The sequence below is a fragment of the Microcaecilia unicolor genome, chromosome 5 (genome assembly GCF_901765095.1).
Source record: "Microcaecilia unicolor chromosome 5, aMicUni1.1, whole genome shotgun sequence".
In the NCBI taxonomy this organism is placed as follows: Eukaryota; Metazoa; Chordata; class Amphibia; order Gymnophiona; family Siphonopidae; genus Microcaecilia; species Microcaecilia unicolor.
The window spans coordinates 76,013,766-76,031,942 of NC_044035.1; the positions used below are offsets into that span (position 1 = coordinate 76,013,766).

An 18,177-nucleotide genomic window follows, 5' to 3' on the forward strand; every position below is an offset into this window, starting at 1 on the left:
AGAGGGGAAATATGCCATACAGGGGAAGGGAAGAGACAGTGAAGAGGAGGCGATACTGTACATGGAGGGGAGAGGGAACAGATGGCAAACTAGAATTAAGACTGAAAATGGAATAAAACTGAATGGGAAAGATCAGTGTCAAAAGGCAGCAAACAACAAGGCAAGCAGTCCGTCAAATCCAACGTGGAGAATTCTCAAGGATGGATGTAGGGCAGGAAGTGAAAGAGAAATGAGGAGAGGAAATAACAAATGAATAGGAGCACAGACAAAGAGAAGCAGAACCAGAGACTAAGAACAACATGATCAGAAAAAATCACCAAAGGTATATAAAAGAATTTTATTTTCTATTTATTGATTGGAATATGTCAGTTTTTGGAATGTGCATCTGCCAGAACTAGTTTCATACATAGCTGGGGCCCATGAGAAAAACCTCACTCATTGGACCTTCAATCTCCAGAATTTGGATGGGCCATCCTTGGCATCTCTGTTGGAAGCTGAACCCAGGTCTTTTGCATGGCAGTACACAGCTAAGCTTCTAGCCCAGGTCCATGGCCAATGTATTCTCTGATTTTTCATGTTTTTATTCTAGTAATTTATTAGGGGGGGAAACAAGAGAAAATGAGCATGTTATAGCTTTTTTATTTTTTGCATAGAAATACTCCCATTTCATTTTATGGCAACTATTTTTGCAGACATTAAAAGATGTTGCTTTTCTCATATCTTTACCCGTGGAAATCTTTCATTTTTGAGCAGTCAGCACTGTGGGTTCATAAACCAAGATTATATCCACATTATAATTTTTGCAACCCTGTGTGTTTTCATAATCATTCATCTATGGATGTAGAGAATAATCACTAAGAAAACATTTGCCAAATTTTACATACTTATATTATTTTGATAATGCTAAACGCTTTGAAACACTCATGTAATGAATAATCACAGTTAAATGCTTGACTTGAAGTCTGAAATTTTATTACACGCCTTCCATTAATTAATATCAAAGGCTCAAATTTTATTACATGCCTTCCATTAATATCAAAGGCTCAATATTTAACAGCACTTTCCCAGTAAGGATCAGCACCTACCCAGATAAGTGCTGTTCACTGGGCTCATCCTTGGATTTTCAGCTGAGTACCCAGTACTATCTGGGTAGTGCTGTGGTGGGGGTGGAGCCAAGACGAAGTCAGAAGTTATCCAGATACTAGTGCTATTCAGGGCCAGTATGCAGATAACTAACAAAATAGCTGTCCTAAATTGCTCGTATAGTTATCCGGATACCAGCACTGAATAACAATCAGCAGTACCTGGATAACTTCCGGTGGTCACCTTATACCCAGATATTCACCACTGATATCTGGGTATGAGCCAGAGCTGACTATTCGGATGCAAATTTAACCAGTGGAAATTAATTATATATAAAAAGATACAGTTTTATTTATATTAAATATTGCAACTCTTATTGTTAAGTCTTATTGTAACTGTCTGGCGAATATTCTGCCAGAGGCAATAAGCATGTTTTTAAATGCTGACTAAGTTAGACCTGGATATTCAATGTCAGACCATATCTGAGAACCAGAATTGAATATTCATCTCTGACCGGACTGCTGCTGACCACCCAAACTTATGCAAGTCCCGGCTGAATATTGCTTGGAACCCATCTAAGTGCATCTGTCAGTTTCTTCTCCCCTCTTTGGGCCCCCCTCATGATTGTCCCCCCCCCCCCCCCTCACTCCTGCCCATCGTGGCTCCAGTGGCTAAAATGGCTGCCACAAGCTCTAGCGGTAGTCTTGCAGTACTACCTTAAGGTCAACCTTCCATATTGAAGAATTCACAGTAGCTATTTTAGCCACTGGAACTGTTATGGGGCAGGAGTGAGTGGGGCTTGCTCCTGTTCCGGATACCCCACTGGGGAAGGCTGATCATGGAGGAAGGGGTCTGCTTATGGGGGGTATGAACAGGGGAGTCTTATCATTGGGGGAGTTTGTTCATGGAGGAGCAATCTGATCATAGAGTGGGGATCTGTTTATATGGGGGCCTAATCATGGGTGGAGGGTGAGACTATGTTGGGAGGGGAGAGGGAAAGGAGCACATGCAACTACCTCGGCCACTACCCTGAAGCTATGCAGATACCGGCTGATAATCAGTGCCAGCACCTGCATAGCTAAGCAACTACACTTAGGGCTGCTATTTATGCAGTCCTATATGGTCCCTTAGAAGTGCAGGCACCAGCACTGAATAATGCTGGCACCTGCATAGCTACTGGCTCCTCCTCAACTCCACCCTCGGAACACCTTTCTCTGACTCACTTTGTAAATGGCCAGTTACTGCCAATATTCTGCAGCACTACCCAGTTAAGTGCCACTGAATATTGGCAGCCTGTCCAGACAGCGTGATTTAAGTGGACAAGATCTTCTCCTGCCCACTTAATTCACTTTGAACATCAACCAGTATGTGCTTAACGCAGATTAATGTGTGTTCATTTAAATCAATGCACATTAGCACATTTACACAAATTAGTAAATTGATCCCCTATTTTATTATGCTTTTAGCTGTTAGATACCAATTTGTACTCAGTGATGGTTCAATTTAAATGTCTATTTACAAAGGAACAGAGCCAGGTGGTGCGATGCTTCCTCTAAGGCAGTGCCCTACCAAGGGCTGTGGAAGTGCTATAGCCACATGGGGCACAAATATGAAGGAAAACAAAAATTGTCCCCAGCCCACTGTCTCTTCTCATTGGCAGTGATGAAGTAGGCGGGGCAGAGAGGGGCCAGTGGGTGAGTTGCACAGATCACAACATAGCTCTGTATGGTCTTCTTGCTCTAAGGTGAGGATATACAAATCACAAAAACAGTAGCAACAACACAACAATACCAGCACCCTAGTAACTTATAACAAATTTCATTTACACCAGTGTTAAATCATATTTGTCCAAAGAAGCCTCTAGTCGGTTCAGGGTAAAAGCAATCTGTTCTAGTAGTGCCATTGCATAAAACAACATGGAGGTAGCCTGTCTTAGCACAGGTCTGGATATCAGAGATTGCTTCTTTGACACAAGACATTTTAGCACAAAAAAAAAAAAAGAAGGGATAGCTATTTTCATTTTATCTTCATGTTTGGATGTTGGGTATGAACATTCTTGTTTGAATATATAAGGGATGGTTGTATGTTTGAAGCCATGACAGTTTACTGTGAAATTTTTAGGGATGTTCTTTCATTACTATTGATTCATTTCTTTAACATGGCTTAAAGAATTTAGGGGGTCTTTTACTAGGGTGCTTTAAGCACTTAACATGCAAATTAGCACATGTTTACAGCTACCGCACAAGCATGCCAACTGTTAGAAAGGTGGTGTAGCTGTTATTGCACTCTTGCATGTTAAATACGTTTGGGGCTCTTTTATTTAGCAGCAGTAAACCCACCATGGGCTTACTGCACGCCAATCCGGAACTACCGCAGGAGCCCAGCGGTCGTTCTCACCCTTAGCGCATGCCATTTGTGGTGCTAAAAAAATATGATCTATTTTTGTAGCGCTGGAAGTTAACCACCGGTAATCGGGCAGCACCGTGTGCTGCCCAGTTATTGCCAAGTTAGTGCGGGAGCCCTTACTGCCATCTCAATGGGTGGCAGTAAGGGCCCCCCCCCCCCCCCCCGAAATGGCCGTGCGGTGTTTCACTTACCGCATGGCCATTTCTTTTCCTCAGAAAAAGATAGCCTTTTACCCATTGCGGTAAAAAAGGACCTCAGCATGCATCAAAAACACACACTGATGCTAGCACAGGCCCTCTTTTGCAGCAGCTTAGTAAATGGGCCCCTTTGTGTTGGAGCAGAACTGGGCTGGGCGAGATATCATATTGCAGTTGGCGTGGAAAATATACTGTGCTCTTACTGTCGACTGTGCTGTTAGCGAGGGATCACATAGCACCTCCTCAATTAGAGGCGCTAAGTATCTGCTCTAATTGCAAGCAGTGTTAACATGTGGTAATGAACATTTCAGTATGGTAATTGCAGAGCACAGCCTTTGCACTTAAGGGGTATTAATATTTTTGCGTTAAGGCACATTGAGTGCAAAAACAGAGCACTTTAGTAAAAGGGCCCCTTAGCGTGCCAAAATCAATTGACCTGAGTTAACACGCATACAATTGATTTCTGCACATAAAAAAATCTAATGCACATTAAAAATGTTTTATAAAATACTAGTAAAAAAGGCCCGTTTCCGAAACCAATGAAACGGATGCTAGCATGTGGCTTTTTTGTGTGTGTGTGTGTGTGTGTGTGTATGTGTCACAGAGTTATTTTGTGTGAATGTGAGTGTGTGAGGGTGGGGTTTGTGTACAGGTTGTTGATGTGTGTCTTTTTTTTTGTTTTGTTTTTTGCTTGGGGGGTTGGGGGATGTGCTGTGTTGTGCTGGCAAAGTGGGATGGATTGGTGTGTGGCTTTGAGGGTGTGTTTCTGTTGTATTGTGTGTGTGTGGTTTTGTCTGTCAAGGAGATTTGTGGAGGGGGGTCTTTCTGTTGGTGAAATGTGAATGTGGTTGTAGGGGGGTCAGCCTTTGCTGAGTGGTGGATTGCTTTTTCCGGGATTGTTTTTTTTGTGTGTTGTGCTGAGGCAGCAGTGTTGTTTTAGATGGGCGGAAGGTAGAGGAGCATGTTCTTGGTCTGTCGGTATTTTTTGGCCGTTTCAGGACTGCTGTAGGGGAACGCTGGAAGAGAAATGTGCTGTGGGAAGCAGCGCCGTCTTTTTCTGTTGGGCTGGGATCATAGGCGTAGTTTGACTGTTTCATTTGGGGGGGGCAAAGAATGAGTGGAGCATATTAGCATATCATTTGCATATATACATATGCAAATGAATATGCTAATATGGAGGCCGGAATTGAAATTTACAGGCAAAATATCACAGATGCACATTTCAAAAAGCTGACACATTTCAATTAATAAATTATGAATAAAATACTTTTATCTACCTTTGTTGTCTGATCATTTAGTTTTTCTATTCGCTTTGGTCCCAGTGTCTTCTGTTTTATGCAGTGTCTTCTTTCCAGTAGGCTTCCCTCTGCTCCCCACCCTCCCAGTCCCATCCATCTCTTGCTCCTTCCCTCTGCTCCCCACCCCTCCCAGTCCCATCCATCTTCTGTTCCTTCCCTCTGCTCACCATCCCTCCGTCCCATCCATCTTCTGCTCCTTCCCTCTGCTGTGCCTGACCTCTCCCAATCCCATCCATCTCCTGGTCCATTCCTCTGCTCCCCACCCCTCCCAGTCCCATCCATCTCCTGGTCCATTCCTCTGCTCCCCACCCCTCCCAGTCCCATCCATCTCTTGCTCCTTCCCTCTGCTCCCCACCCCTCCCAGTACAATCCATCTTCCCTCTGCTCCCCACCCCTCCCAGTTCCATCCATCTTCCTTCTACTTGCCCCCCCCCCCCACGCGAGGTCCAAGATGGTGACTCCGTTTACCCCCTCTCTTCCTCCCTCCCTCTGGCGCAGGCAACAGTCTTCAGCTTTTTCAGCGTTCCTGGCAGCGGTAGCGATGTACACACTGCCTTCGGTCTGCCCCGGAAGCCTTCTCTTCAAGTTCCTGTTCCCACCTATGCGGGAACAGGAACTTGAAGAGAAGGCTTTGGGGCAGAGCCGAAGGCAGCGTGTACATTGCTACCGCTGTCAGGAACGCTGAAAAAGACTGCTGCCTGCGCCGGAGGGAGGGAGGAAGAGAGAGGGGTAGACGGACACGCTCCTCTCCGTCCGCTTGGCTTCCCTGCCCTCTCTGTCTGCATCCCGCCCGAAAGGAAATGACGTCAGAGGAAGGCGGGACGCAGATAGAGAGGGCAGGGAAGCCAAGCGGATGGAGAGGAGCGCGTGCCTGCATGTGTTTTTTTTTTAAACTAATGGCGCGGCGGCGCCTTGTCGTCATTTGGTGGGGCATTGCCCCCCCTCGCCCCCCCCCCTGTCTACGCCTATGGCTGGGATTCTGGGCATCCTGGAGGTGGGAGACGGCTGGCCTGAGGACGGGGATGGTTGTTTTAAGTTGGCAGAAGGGAGAGGAGCACGGTCTCGGGCCATCGGGGGGTGATCCAGTATGTTCGGTCCATTTCAGGCCGGCTGCAGGGGAATGCTGGAACATTTATGCGCTGCGGGAAGCAGCGCCGTCTTTTTCCGGGTGCTCGGTGAATCCCCAAGGTGGGAGGCGGCTTGCCTGAGGCTGGGGATGGTTGGGCACATCCTTGGCCGCTTCGGCAAAAGGGGAAGAGGAAGGGGGTGGGGAGTTACCTGCAGCCGCGTGAGAAACCGGGTATTCTTTGTTTGTTTTTTATTATTAGTTTGCATTTCTGTTGAAGAAAGAGTGGATGCCTTTCGAATGATGGAGGTGGTGCGTCGGTGTGCGGTTGTTTCGTTAGTTTGGCAGCCAGTCTCCAGCGATTCCTAGGCAGGGAAGGAGTAATTTCCCTACTCCTCCCCCTTCCTTGGTCGCTGTTTGCTGCTGGCTGGGTCGCGGGTAATCCTTCCAGCTGGGCTGCAGCTTCTCCTGTTCGCCCACGTCCCAGATGGTGAGGGGCATGCTGTTCTCCGGCTCCACCGACTCCACGTCAAGCAAACCCAAATATAGTCTGTGTTATAGGCCCTCTGGCACTCTTCAGTACCGGCATTACGCATTTAAAATTTTATCCCCCCCCCCCCCCCCCCCGTCTATTTTTGCACATACCCACAGCAGGAATATTCTTCTCTCGTTCCAGCAGTGGTTCTGTGCTCTCTGTGCTGCACAGATAATGAGCCGTTCTGCTGGTGAATGCTCCTCCCTTATTGCCACGTAGTTTCCTCTGATAGGTCAGTCTTACATCGCCTAGCGTTGCCTGGGAACGGTTTTGTGATGGTCCTTTGTGTTTCAGAACGTTGAGGGTGTTTTTTCTGATTGGTCCGTCATGCGAGGGCGGGGCAGAGAGACATGGTCAGTGTTGTGGCTTCACCACCATGAACTGACGAACCCTTCAGGGAGTGACTGAGTGACTTCAGAATGTTGTCTTCAGAACGTTGAGGGTGAGTTTTATTATAGTAGATATGAGTGATATGAGAGGAGGTGGCAAAGAAGTGGGGTGGAGAGACACTGGCTGAAAGTGGGGTGCAGAGAGAAGGGGGCCAACACTGGATGGAAGTGGGGTGGAAAGAGAGAGGGGGGGAGCAGATAGTGGTTGGAAGTGTGCTGAAGAGAGAGAGAGCCAGATGCTGAATGGAAGTGGGGAGGAGAGAGGTGGAAGACACTGGATGGAAGTGGGGAGGACAGAGAGAGAGAGAGAGAGAGAGGCAGATTTGGAAGGAAGTGGGGAGAGAAAGAAGGCACATACTGGATGGGGGGAGGAGAGGACAGAGTTAGTGAATTCCTGAGGGAATAAGAGGAAGTGAAATAGGAGAGCTGGGGTGAGGGAAAGAGGTGGCAAGCTGTAGGTAGACACAATGAAAACAGGGAAATTGAGGACTGAATAGTAAGATAGAATTCAATCTAGCCAGAGGCAGAAAATAAACTGAAGAAAGCTGATAGGAAAAGGAGGAGATAAAAATGACAAAACGATAGGAAATCCTGGCAAGAGTTAAGAGAAGACAAGGAAAGCAGAAACCAGAGACTGGGACCAACACAACTGAAAAAAAGCAAAGGTAGAAAAAAAGAATTTTATTTTCTGTTTAAGATAAAGTAGTGTGGTAACTGTATTAATAAACATTAATAAATAAAAACAGAAAATAGAAATAAGATGCTATCTTTTCATTGGACTAATTTTAATACCTTTTTGACTAACTTTCAAAGATCAAAACCTCCTTCCTTAGGTCAGGACAGGATACCATAACAGCAGTATACTGTCTTAACCTGAGGAAGGAGACTTTGGCCTCTGAAAGCTACTTGAAAAATGTATTTAGTCCAATAAAATGGTATCATATTTTCCATTTTTTGTTTTATTTGTATTTGTTAATTTGTAATGTAGTGATTGGAATATGTCAGCTTTTGAAATTTACATCTGATATCCTTATATTTTATAAAAAGTACAGGGGGACATGCATTTCTTTCTCTGGTGTTGAACTATTTGCAGAGTCTGGCTTCTTGGGGGTTCCGTTTAATTTTTATTTCTATTTTTAGTTTGTGGTCACTTATTCTATACTGTGTTCTGCATGTGTGAAAGAGACATGGTTTTCTGTTAGCAGTGACTGCAGGATCATTCTATACTAATCTGGCTTGTTTAGTTTTCCAGTCGGTGTATTGATGTTCTAGCGCTCATTGTAGTGCTGTCTTTTCCTGGGTAGGTCCTTGTTGTGTGACTTGTGGAAGTTACTGCTATTATGATATGTTGGAATTGCTCTGTAGGTCCTGGGCGATGTACATAGTGCTTTGTATTTCTTCATTTTATGCCTTGTATTGAACTTTGGATTTGGATTTGTACGCACCTTTCTCAGTAATAGCTCAAGTCAAGTTACATTCAGTTACAGTAGGTATTTTCCTGTCCCAGGAGGGCTTACAATTTAAGTTCTGCATCTGAGGCAATGGATGGTTAAGTGACTTGTCCAAGATCTCAAGAAGCATCAGTGAGATTTGAACCTTGGCTTCCCTGGTTTTCAACCTGCTGTTGTAACCATTAGGTACAGCTAATATAGATAATACCTAATGTTAGGTAACTCAACAGCAAGCTAAAGGCTAGCAGAGCTCAAGCCTGGTGGTCATTTGACAAATTGCCAAAAACTGATAAGTGAGAGGGAGGACCAGTAACATCAGAATTTCTGTTACAGTACTGCTGAACATTACTGTACACATGGCCAACTAGAAGAAGCTGGACTGGGGACCTAGGGCTGACTAAGAGCTGACAGTCAAGTGTTAAAGTACCTGCATATATTTCCAGAATACTGCAAATACTATTCTGTTCAATATGTTGCATTATTTTGCCATGCATTATTTAGATTTTTTTTGGTACATAATTCCCTGGACTGCATCCACCCCCAGATTCTATATAGCGAGAATTAAGTTGTGTATGCAAATCCAGTCATATTCTGGATTTGTGCGCACAACTTAATTAGTTAACAAGCCAAGCAGCGCTGATAATTGCCAATTAACAGGCAATTATTGACACTAATTGGCATTAATTAGAATTTACTTGCACAACTGTCTAAGCATATTCTGTAACGTGATGTGCATAAATTCTAAGTCATCTCGTTGAAAAGGGGGCATTGCCATGGGCGTGGAATGAGTGCGTCATAGGCATTTCTAATATCTGTGCACGTTGTTATAGAATGCACCTGGTCCATGCCTAATTTAGGCTCTGGCATTTACACCAAGTTTTACTTAGCATAACTGCCCATGACTAAATTTAGTCGCATGGACGGGCACTCGCATATTCTATAAACCACATGGAAATTTATTATTTATTTATTTGTTACATTTGTATCCCACATTTTCCCACCTATTTGCAGGATTATTCTAAATTTAGGCATACTTTATAGACTACGCCTAGGCATATTTTTTCAGCAACAATTTTTTAGGCATGATATATAGAATCTAGTCCACAGTGTGTATAAAACCATCAATAGCAGAGGTACTGGGGGAGGCAGCTGGTAGACAGTGAAAGGGTTCTTCCCTGCTGTGTTAAAAAGTGCTCCTACTGTCCCTCTTTTTTTTTTTTTTTTGAGTGGTGCTCATATACGGGGGAGTAGTGCTCCCTTTCAAACTGTGCTAAACATCCAGTATCTGAGTAAAATTCAGAGTAGCTATAAAGTACAGGCAAACAAGTAGGGAAAGCATGCAGAGTATGGTTCATTTTCAACTTTTCTGCGAGTGTTTATGTATGTGTGTGCGTGTGTGTACTTCTGTGTATGCAGTGGCGTAGCCACAGGTGGGCCTGGGTGGGCCAGGGTCCACCCAGTTAGGGTTCAGGCCCACCCAACAGTAGTACACATTTAGTGGTAGCTGGTGGGGAGTCCAAGCTCTGCCAGCTGAAGACTTCCTCATGCTATTCTCCGTGATAATGGCATCTGCTAAGTTTTCAGTGCATGCCTGCTGCAGACTGCCAAGTTGGAAAGAAGTGTTTTCCCACCAGCTGAGATATTTTTTTGGTGGCGGGGGGGGGGGGGGGGGGGAGAACTCTTGGTGCCCACCCACTTCTTGTCTAGGCCCACCTAAAATCTGTTGTCTAGCTACGCCCCTGTGTATGTATTTGTAAAAAGTGCTCACATGGTAACGTAATGGAAAATCTTCGCTCATGTCAACTCAGTCCTTCGCTCTGAAGAAAAATGTTTGCTCACGTCACCTCAGTCCTTAGAGGGAACATTGATGCATGCCAAAAATAGCCACAAATGTATTAAATTTGTATTTAAATGGATGTAAATGAGGTCAATAGTATTCCTTCCAAATGCTCAAACGGAAGCGCTGCAATGCCCAGAAGCTCATGATGGTCTTTAATGCCAAAACCTTACCACCAGCTCAGGGATAGTGATTTTCAGGAGAAGATTTCTTGTCAGTTTGTCACATTAAACTGCAGGTTTTGTCCTCTTTTGCAAGCAGAAGGAAGTCCATGCAAGTCTGAAGCGCTGACAGTGAGATACAAACGTGTATGAACCTGAGGAAAACCAAATGTGGAAGTACACATCAGCATCTGTTGTTCTGTGGTTAAATATGAGACTTTGAAACATTTAAGTGCAGCAATCTTTCAATGGATCATAATTAAAGGCGCAGAACAACATCACCGAAGTGTGCTTGCACTTCCACATGTTCACAACAGTCGTGCTTACCACAGAACCTTTGTGTGCATGTGCCAGGCATGTTCCTCCCCTTACTTTCAGTTTAACAGTGCAAATTAAGTGTGCATATCATTTGCATATTGATTCCTTTGAGCATCCTCAAGCTATTTTTTTAGCAATTTTGTTCCGTTGTGGGCTTCTGTAATGTGGACTTTAGCACCCGGCTAAGCATTTTCCCCTTAGTCAGTCCAATCTTTCCGGGGGGGGGGGGGGGGTTGGGTTGGGGAGAAGGATGAGAGCCTCTGTTGATACTTCATTTCTTCACGTTGATGCTATGTGTCATCAGGTATCTTCAGTAGGCTCCTAGGTTTGCAACAACTCACAGCCAATTTTTCTACTGGCAGGGATTGGGAACGCTACCATTGTCTTACAAAGTTATGGACACAGTCCTTCTATTGCTGACATTTTAGTGCAAAAAATGAATGCACTCCTGCAAGTATAACTTCATGCACATGGCTGAACAGAAAGATGTGTCCTTATTAATAGGCACTGTGGGGTCAATATTCAGCATGGTTTAAAATGCTTAAACCACTTTGAGCAAACCATTCCTGGATTGTCAGTGGCACGTAACTGCATAGTGTCACTGTAAAAATATGGTGCGTCTGCCACAGAACCCGCCAATTAGTGCAGGGGCGGTCTGGAGGTGGAGTCAGAAAGGAGCAAGGAATTGTGTATTGCTGCCAACATGATTACCTGAGCATATAGGACCACACAAAAGGCAGTGCTATAACAATGGAGAATAATCCAAACAAAAAAAAAAAGGGGTCCACACGCCTTCCACAGGGAAAGACAAAAAGCAAAGCAAAGGTGGAAGTGGGACTGTACCAAATAACCAAGGCAAACCACGGGTAAAAGGTGTCCAAAAGTTTATTTGCCAGTGGTAAAACTGATCCAAAGAAAAGACCCAACATAGGCCATGTTTCAACTCAAGAGCCTTCCTCAGTGGTCTTGTGGAGTGTTGCTTCTGTTGGTGTAACAAGCCGTCAGTTGGATGCCTTTTACCCATAGTTTGCCTTGGTTATTTGATATAGTCCCACTTCCACCTTTGCTTTGCTTTTAGTGCTATATCAGTGCCATGTTAGCTCTACCCGCAGAACTTTTGAGTGCCACTGATGGCTCTGGTATCTAGTGCCAGTGCCTGGCCTGCCCTGAATATTCAGGTCTAACTTTTTGGAGTGGAGGAGTAGCCTAATGGTTAGTGCTAGCAGACTTGGGTTCAATTCCCCCTACAGCTCCTTGTGATCTTGGGCAAATCACTTAACCCTCCATTGTACCAGGTACCAAAAACAGATTGTGAGCCGTCTAGGAACAGAGAGAGTACCTGCATATAATGTGTATAGCACTGTGCATGTCTAGTAGTGCTATAGAAATGGTTGGTACTTGTTGTCTAATTTAGCTGGTGTTAGTTAGCATTTAAAGAAATGCTAACCTCTGCTGTATTGCCTAAATGAAATGCAGAAGAAATTAAAGTACATAAGCAAAAGCCATGAATCTAATAAGTAGTTAAAGTTACTGATGTGGAATATTGATACATCAGGCAACTTGGTACTTGGAGCACTTGCTTTGCGAGTAACATTCACTGATTCTGAATGACAAAAAATGTTCTTTGCCATGAAGCCTCCTCTGTTAACATAACCAAGCTGAAGGTTTTCATCAAAGAACATTAAATATTACCTGGTTAATATTCAAAACAGTTTAAGTGTGGAGGGGAGGCTCCTGCCTGCTTAAATCACTTTTGGCCGCCTAACCACCAATATTCAGTGGCACTTAAACAGGCAGTGCTGCTGAATAGTGGCTCTGACCAGTCATGTCTGAAGTGGTTAGGTTAGGGATGGAACAGGAGGCAGAGTTGGTGAAGAGCTGGCAGTTCACCAGCAATATTCAGCCAGCAATATTCAGTGCCGGTGCCTGTATGGTTCAGTGGACATAGAGGGCTACATTAAAAGCAGTCCTAAATTTGCCTGCCTAGCTATGTGAGTGCCAGCACTGAATATCAGTCATAACCCGCATAACTTCCAAATACTGGCCTGAAGCTTTCTGGTACCTTTTCCCTCCCTCCCACTCTCTGGAACATGGACAGGCCTCCTTCCCTTCCTCCCTCCCAGCCACCTGTAACATCACCAACACTTTTTTGCAATTCTCCCTCCCAGAGCATCACCAACCCCCCACCCCTTAGCCCCGTCCCTCCCTCCTGGAACATCACCAACCCCCTCCCAGATCTCCCTTGGGCCGATCTAGTGGTCTAGTGGAGAAACGGGCAGTAGCAATGCCCATTCACTCCTGTCCATCACAGCTGCTCCTTCAAAATGGCTGCCACAGCCTCTAGCAGCAGTCTCATGACACTCTGTTGTAGGCTATGGGGGTTGCAGAGATGCAAAGTCTCATTCATTAGGAGTGTGTCATATTCATTTGAAAGATTTCTCACTGTCACACTCTGAGCCCTATTTCTCATTCATCAGAACTTCAGTACCAGTGCATTAATCTTAATCACTACTTTCATGAGAGGGAAGACTTAGAAAAGTAAATCATCTGGTCCAATCAATAAGAAGAAATCTGAGCACAACTTCCTGCCTAGTGCTTCCTCTTGCCCTGTCCATTTTCCCTTTACTGCAAGCACATATGCTCTGAAACCAATGTACATACTTTTAACTACTGGGTGGAGGACAATTTTCAGCTAAAATAAATTTATCTAAACTGCTTCTCACTTTGTCTGTATTGCTTCAGAAGCGCAAACGAAAAGCCAGTATCATTTAATGATGCCTTGATTCATTTGCAAAGCAATAGTACACTTAAATCATTATAGATTTATACCCTGGAAGTACCCTCTGAAAAAGCTCTCTCTTTGGCCTGGTAAATCTCACTCTTTGGGTTTGATCATCCTTGACATCTCTGTGGGTGGTGATGATGTTTCAGGGGATGGAAGGGAGGGAGGGAAGAAGGAAGGCATGTTAATGTTCCTGGGGGGGGGGGGAGGGGAGAGAGAGATGGGGGGGGGGGGATCAGGAACTGGCCAGATTCCCTTATGAAGATCTGAGCTAATATTCAGCTGGGACCTGCATAAATGTGTTATGTCAGCCCCAAATGAATATCAACTGGTACCCATGTAAGACCCAGCGGTCAGCTTAAAATACATTAACCCCAGATATTCTGTCCTGGGGCCTAGATGTGGCCCAGCATTGAATATCTGAGGCTAATTAAAACAAACAAACAAAAAAAGAAACCCTGATTGTCATGGGCTAAATACAGTATCTACTAATGTGGCAATAAGCTTTTAAGGTGCGTAACCCTGGCAGCGCTATAGAAATGCTAAGTAGTAGTAGTAAGGTGGTGCAGGATTCTCAAACAGTTGCTAATTAATCTGGGTTATTTTTTCTTTTTCACTTTCAGTTTGGAATGTATGAAAGCAGTACTGTAGTAGAGGAACTAGGAATAAATGGCACAAGGTTTTTGGTAAGTATAAATGGAATTTTTTGCTGGTATTACCAAGTATTGCATGGAGGTTTAATAGTTATAATAGTAATTCTAAAAAACACATTAATCAGAGCATCATGTAAAATGAAAGCTATACCTAGAAAAAATATTTTTCCCAAAATGATAGTCTCCACTTCCTATATTACTCTGAATTTTCCTTCACAGAGTTCAAACAAGTCTGCATATAGGTGTCAGTTCACCTTTGAAGGTTTGGGCCTCTGTTTGGCAAGTAGCAGCCAAATTCCAAGGTCTGTATACTTTGCCATGAAAAATATTGTGGTTTAATAGCTGTTTTAGAGAAATTTAGCTGCAGGATGCAAATTAATTCCTAGGTCATTTAAATCCCATAGCCACATATTATAAGAAATTATTTATACATTATCACAACGGAACAGAAAGAGCATCTCAGAGGTGACAGCCTGCTGTTAATGGGAACACCTCCATATCCAAGGCCCCCCACACTCTGGGAAGTCATGAAATCCATGGTGAGTTAATTTAGAGGGGCATAATTGAAGGGGATGCCCAAGTTTTGCTGAGGACGTCCTCGCAAAACATCCCGGTGGAGGGGCGGGGAAACCCATATTATGGAAACAAGATGGACGTCCATCTTTCATTTCGATGATACGGTCGGGGACACCCAAATCTTGACATTTAGGTCGTCTTTAGAGATGGTCGTCCCTAGACTTGGTCGTTTCTGATTTTCGGCGCTAATGGAAACTAAGGGCGCCCATCTCAGTAACGACCAAATGCAAGCCCTTTGGTCATGGGAGGAGCCTGCATTCATAGTGCACTGGTCCCCCTGACATACCAGGACACCAACTGGGCACCCTAGGGGGCACTGCAGTGGACTTCACAAATTGCTCCCAGGTACATAGCTCCCTTATCTTGTGTGCTGAGCCCCCCCAAAACCCACTACCCACCACTATACACCACTAACATAGTCCTTACGGGTGAAGGGGCACCTAGATGTGGGTACAGTGAGTTTCTGGAGGGTTTTGGAGGGCTCACATTTACCACCACAAGTGTAACAGGTGGGGGGGGATGGGCCTGGGTCCGCCTGCCTATAGTGCATTGCACCCACTAAATCTGCTCCAGGGACCTGCATAATACTGCTGTGATGGACCTGAGTATGACATTAGAGGCTGGCACAAAAGATTTTTAAAGATGTTTTTTTGAGGGTGGGAGGGGGTTAGTGACCACTTGGGGAGTAAGGGGAGGTGATCCCCGATTCTCTCCTGTGGTCATTAGGTCAGTTCAGGCAACTTTTTGTGTCTTAGTTGTAAGAAAAACAGGACCAGGTAAAGTCGTTCAAGTGCTAGTCAGGGATGCCCTTTTTTTTCCATTATGGGTCGAGGACGCCCATATGTTATGCACACCCAAGTCCCGCCTTCGCTATGCCTCCGATATGTGAACTTTGGTCATCCCTGCGACAGAAAGCAGTTGGGGGACGCCCAAAATTGTCTTTCGATTATGCCGATTTGGGCGACCCTGTGAGAAGGACGCCCATCTTCCAATTTGTGTTGAAAGATGGGCGTCCTTCTCTTTCGAAAATAAGCCTGTTAGTGTAATAAAAATGTCTACCTTGCCTTCACCCAGAAGACTCAGAAAGGCTAACAGAAGGCAGAGCCCAGAAACAGAGAATACTGAGTGGCTTTTCTTACTTCTTGCTCCAAATGTTGTTTTAGGAGCCCTACTGATAATTTTTTGTCTCTTCCAAATACATAGCTTCTTAATATTGCATTTTCTGACAGCAGATATTTACAAACCCACAGAGAAGCTGATACAATTTTTTTTACGAAAGGAGCTTCACATCTCAAACAGTGTAAATATGCAAAAAAAATGGAGCTAAGCGCACAAAGCTCCTTTTGAGAAAATGTTTGCATCAGCTCCTCTATAAATATGTAAATATCTGTTGACAGAAAATGCAATATTAGGAGGTTATTTGTGGCATTTTGGAAAAGACCAAAAGTTACCTGAAGGGCTTCACAAATAATATTTGGAGCAAGTAGAAAGTGGAGACACTGTATTCTCCGTAGTTGGGCTCTGCCCCGCCTTTCATTATGCTCTGAAAGGGTTATTATTCTTCCATGTTGCATGGGTTTTATTTCCCTCCCCAAAGTATCAAAGCTACATAGAATTACTGCTGTTAAAATCAAGTGCAAGTCAGAAAATTCTCCCTATTGCATGTCTAACTCTTGGTGCCCTTATGCTTGCTTTTACCACACCTTAACTGCAAAATTTAATATGTAGTTGGTGCAAAACCTGTGTGCTAAATACAGGGGGTGTACCCAGCATGTGCCTTGCAATTACTGCACAAGGTAGACATATACCCCACAGGCCTGCATTTCATGCCTTGGCAGATAGTGTGGGTCCCAAGGCAGTCCCAAAGATCTCCTTACATATCTGCCAAGTCACCCATTCCAGGAGGGAGAGTTTTTGGCCGGTCCTGGACTGCTGCCAACCTCATCCTGGTGCAGTTTGGGACCTGCAGCACTGATTTCAAAGGGTAGAATCATGGACTACAAATATTACCCTGCTTTGGAATGTAAGTTTAAAACTAGGAACAGTCTCCCTCCTGGAATAGGTAACTTGGCAGCTCTGCCTTTAGTGAACAGGTTTTTAGTAGAACAACTCTAGCTCTACGACTGGCATTTTTAAAGCATATGAGAAAAAAGAACAGTTGGCATGTACACCAGAAGGGAAGATCAGGATTCCTACCTCCTAGGAGGTTAAGAAGACAGGAGATGCCCTGATGTCACAAGGCTGAAGCTGGTTCCTGCAGCAGCCATCTTGGTATCTCCAAAAAACAAACTATCAGCTGCTGCATTCACATTGTCATCCATTGTTATTTTATGTCAGTTATATTTAGAAACATGCTGACTTGTACAGCTTACAGATATAGCAAGAACGGGTGTATAATAGAGGTGCTGGAAACAACGTACAGCAAAGTTTGAAGGGACTTGTTGGACCTGAAGCTTCTATAATGCCTATTTCTTCTTTCAAGCCAGTAAAACCAGCTGTCTTGACATCTCAGGAAATCTGTAAAGTAGTTCTCGCTCTTGGATAGAATTTGACACAGCAGTTAATATTAAATAGGATTAAAATTTCAACCTTGGAAACAAGAATTGAAAGACAGGAGTCTCAATTAATGGTTTTGAAAAATCGATTTAAAAATCTGGAAACTAAGATAAGGTGAAGAATCTTGATAATGTTATAGGTAGGGACATTTTAAATTTGGCATCTAAACAAAACAATTTAAAGAATACTGTGTGACATAGGAACTTGTGATTGATAAATTTTCCAAGGGCACCAGGAATCTCAATATAGACTATGCCACCAGTATCAAGAATTTTTTGCAGCTTATAGAGAAAAATGGCTACCATTTGCATCTCATTTTAGTGCTCTGCAGTGATATGTGCAAATTTGGTGTACCTCATGTGCAAACGTTGTTGTATATCCCCCAGCACCCCTTCCCTCTTTTCTTTCTCTCTTCTCATAACTGAGTGTTAACCTTGTTACTTATTAGGCTGAGCTCTGGTTTTGCTTCTTATTGCTGTCTGTTGCCATGTTGTGAGCTCTTCTGTATTTCTGTACTGAACACCAATAAAAGAAATTAAACATAGAATTTTTTTATTTACCATTTTTAAAGAAAAAAGCTGGTGTAGGTAGTAAGGATGTTTTATGACCAATTTCTAAGGGCAGTTTAGACCTTACTGCCTTTCTGGGGGTCTTCTACAGATGAAAACGCAATATCCTCAACACTGTTATGGGGGGCACTGTGGAGCTCGTCCAGCAAGCATGTATGAGGTGAGGGCTCCGCATATTGAGGCACTTTAACATTGTCAAAACCCAGAATTTCTTTTATCTACAATAATCAAAACTGGCACACAACAACTATAACTGCTTCGGGTATGTCTGGAACCAAAAATACTAACTTAAAACAACAA

General features: G+C 43.9%; 1 protein-coding gene across 1 annotated transcript in view; it reads left to right on the plus strand.

Moving 5' to 3' along the window:
* BLNK (B cell linker) overlaps positions 1–18,177 on the plus strand; it is a 370,897-nt gene that overhangs the window by 48,641 nt on the left and 304,079 nt on the right. The window contains 1 exon segment of the mRNA XM_030202997.1: positions 14,147–14,209. Coding sequence (XP_030058857.1) covers positions 14,147–14,209 — 63 coding nt within the window.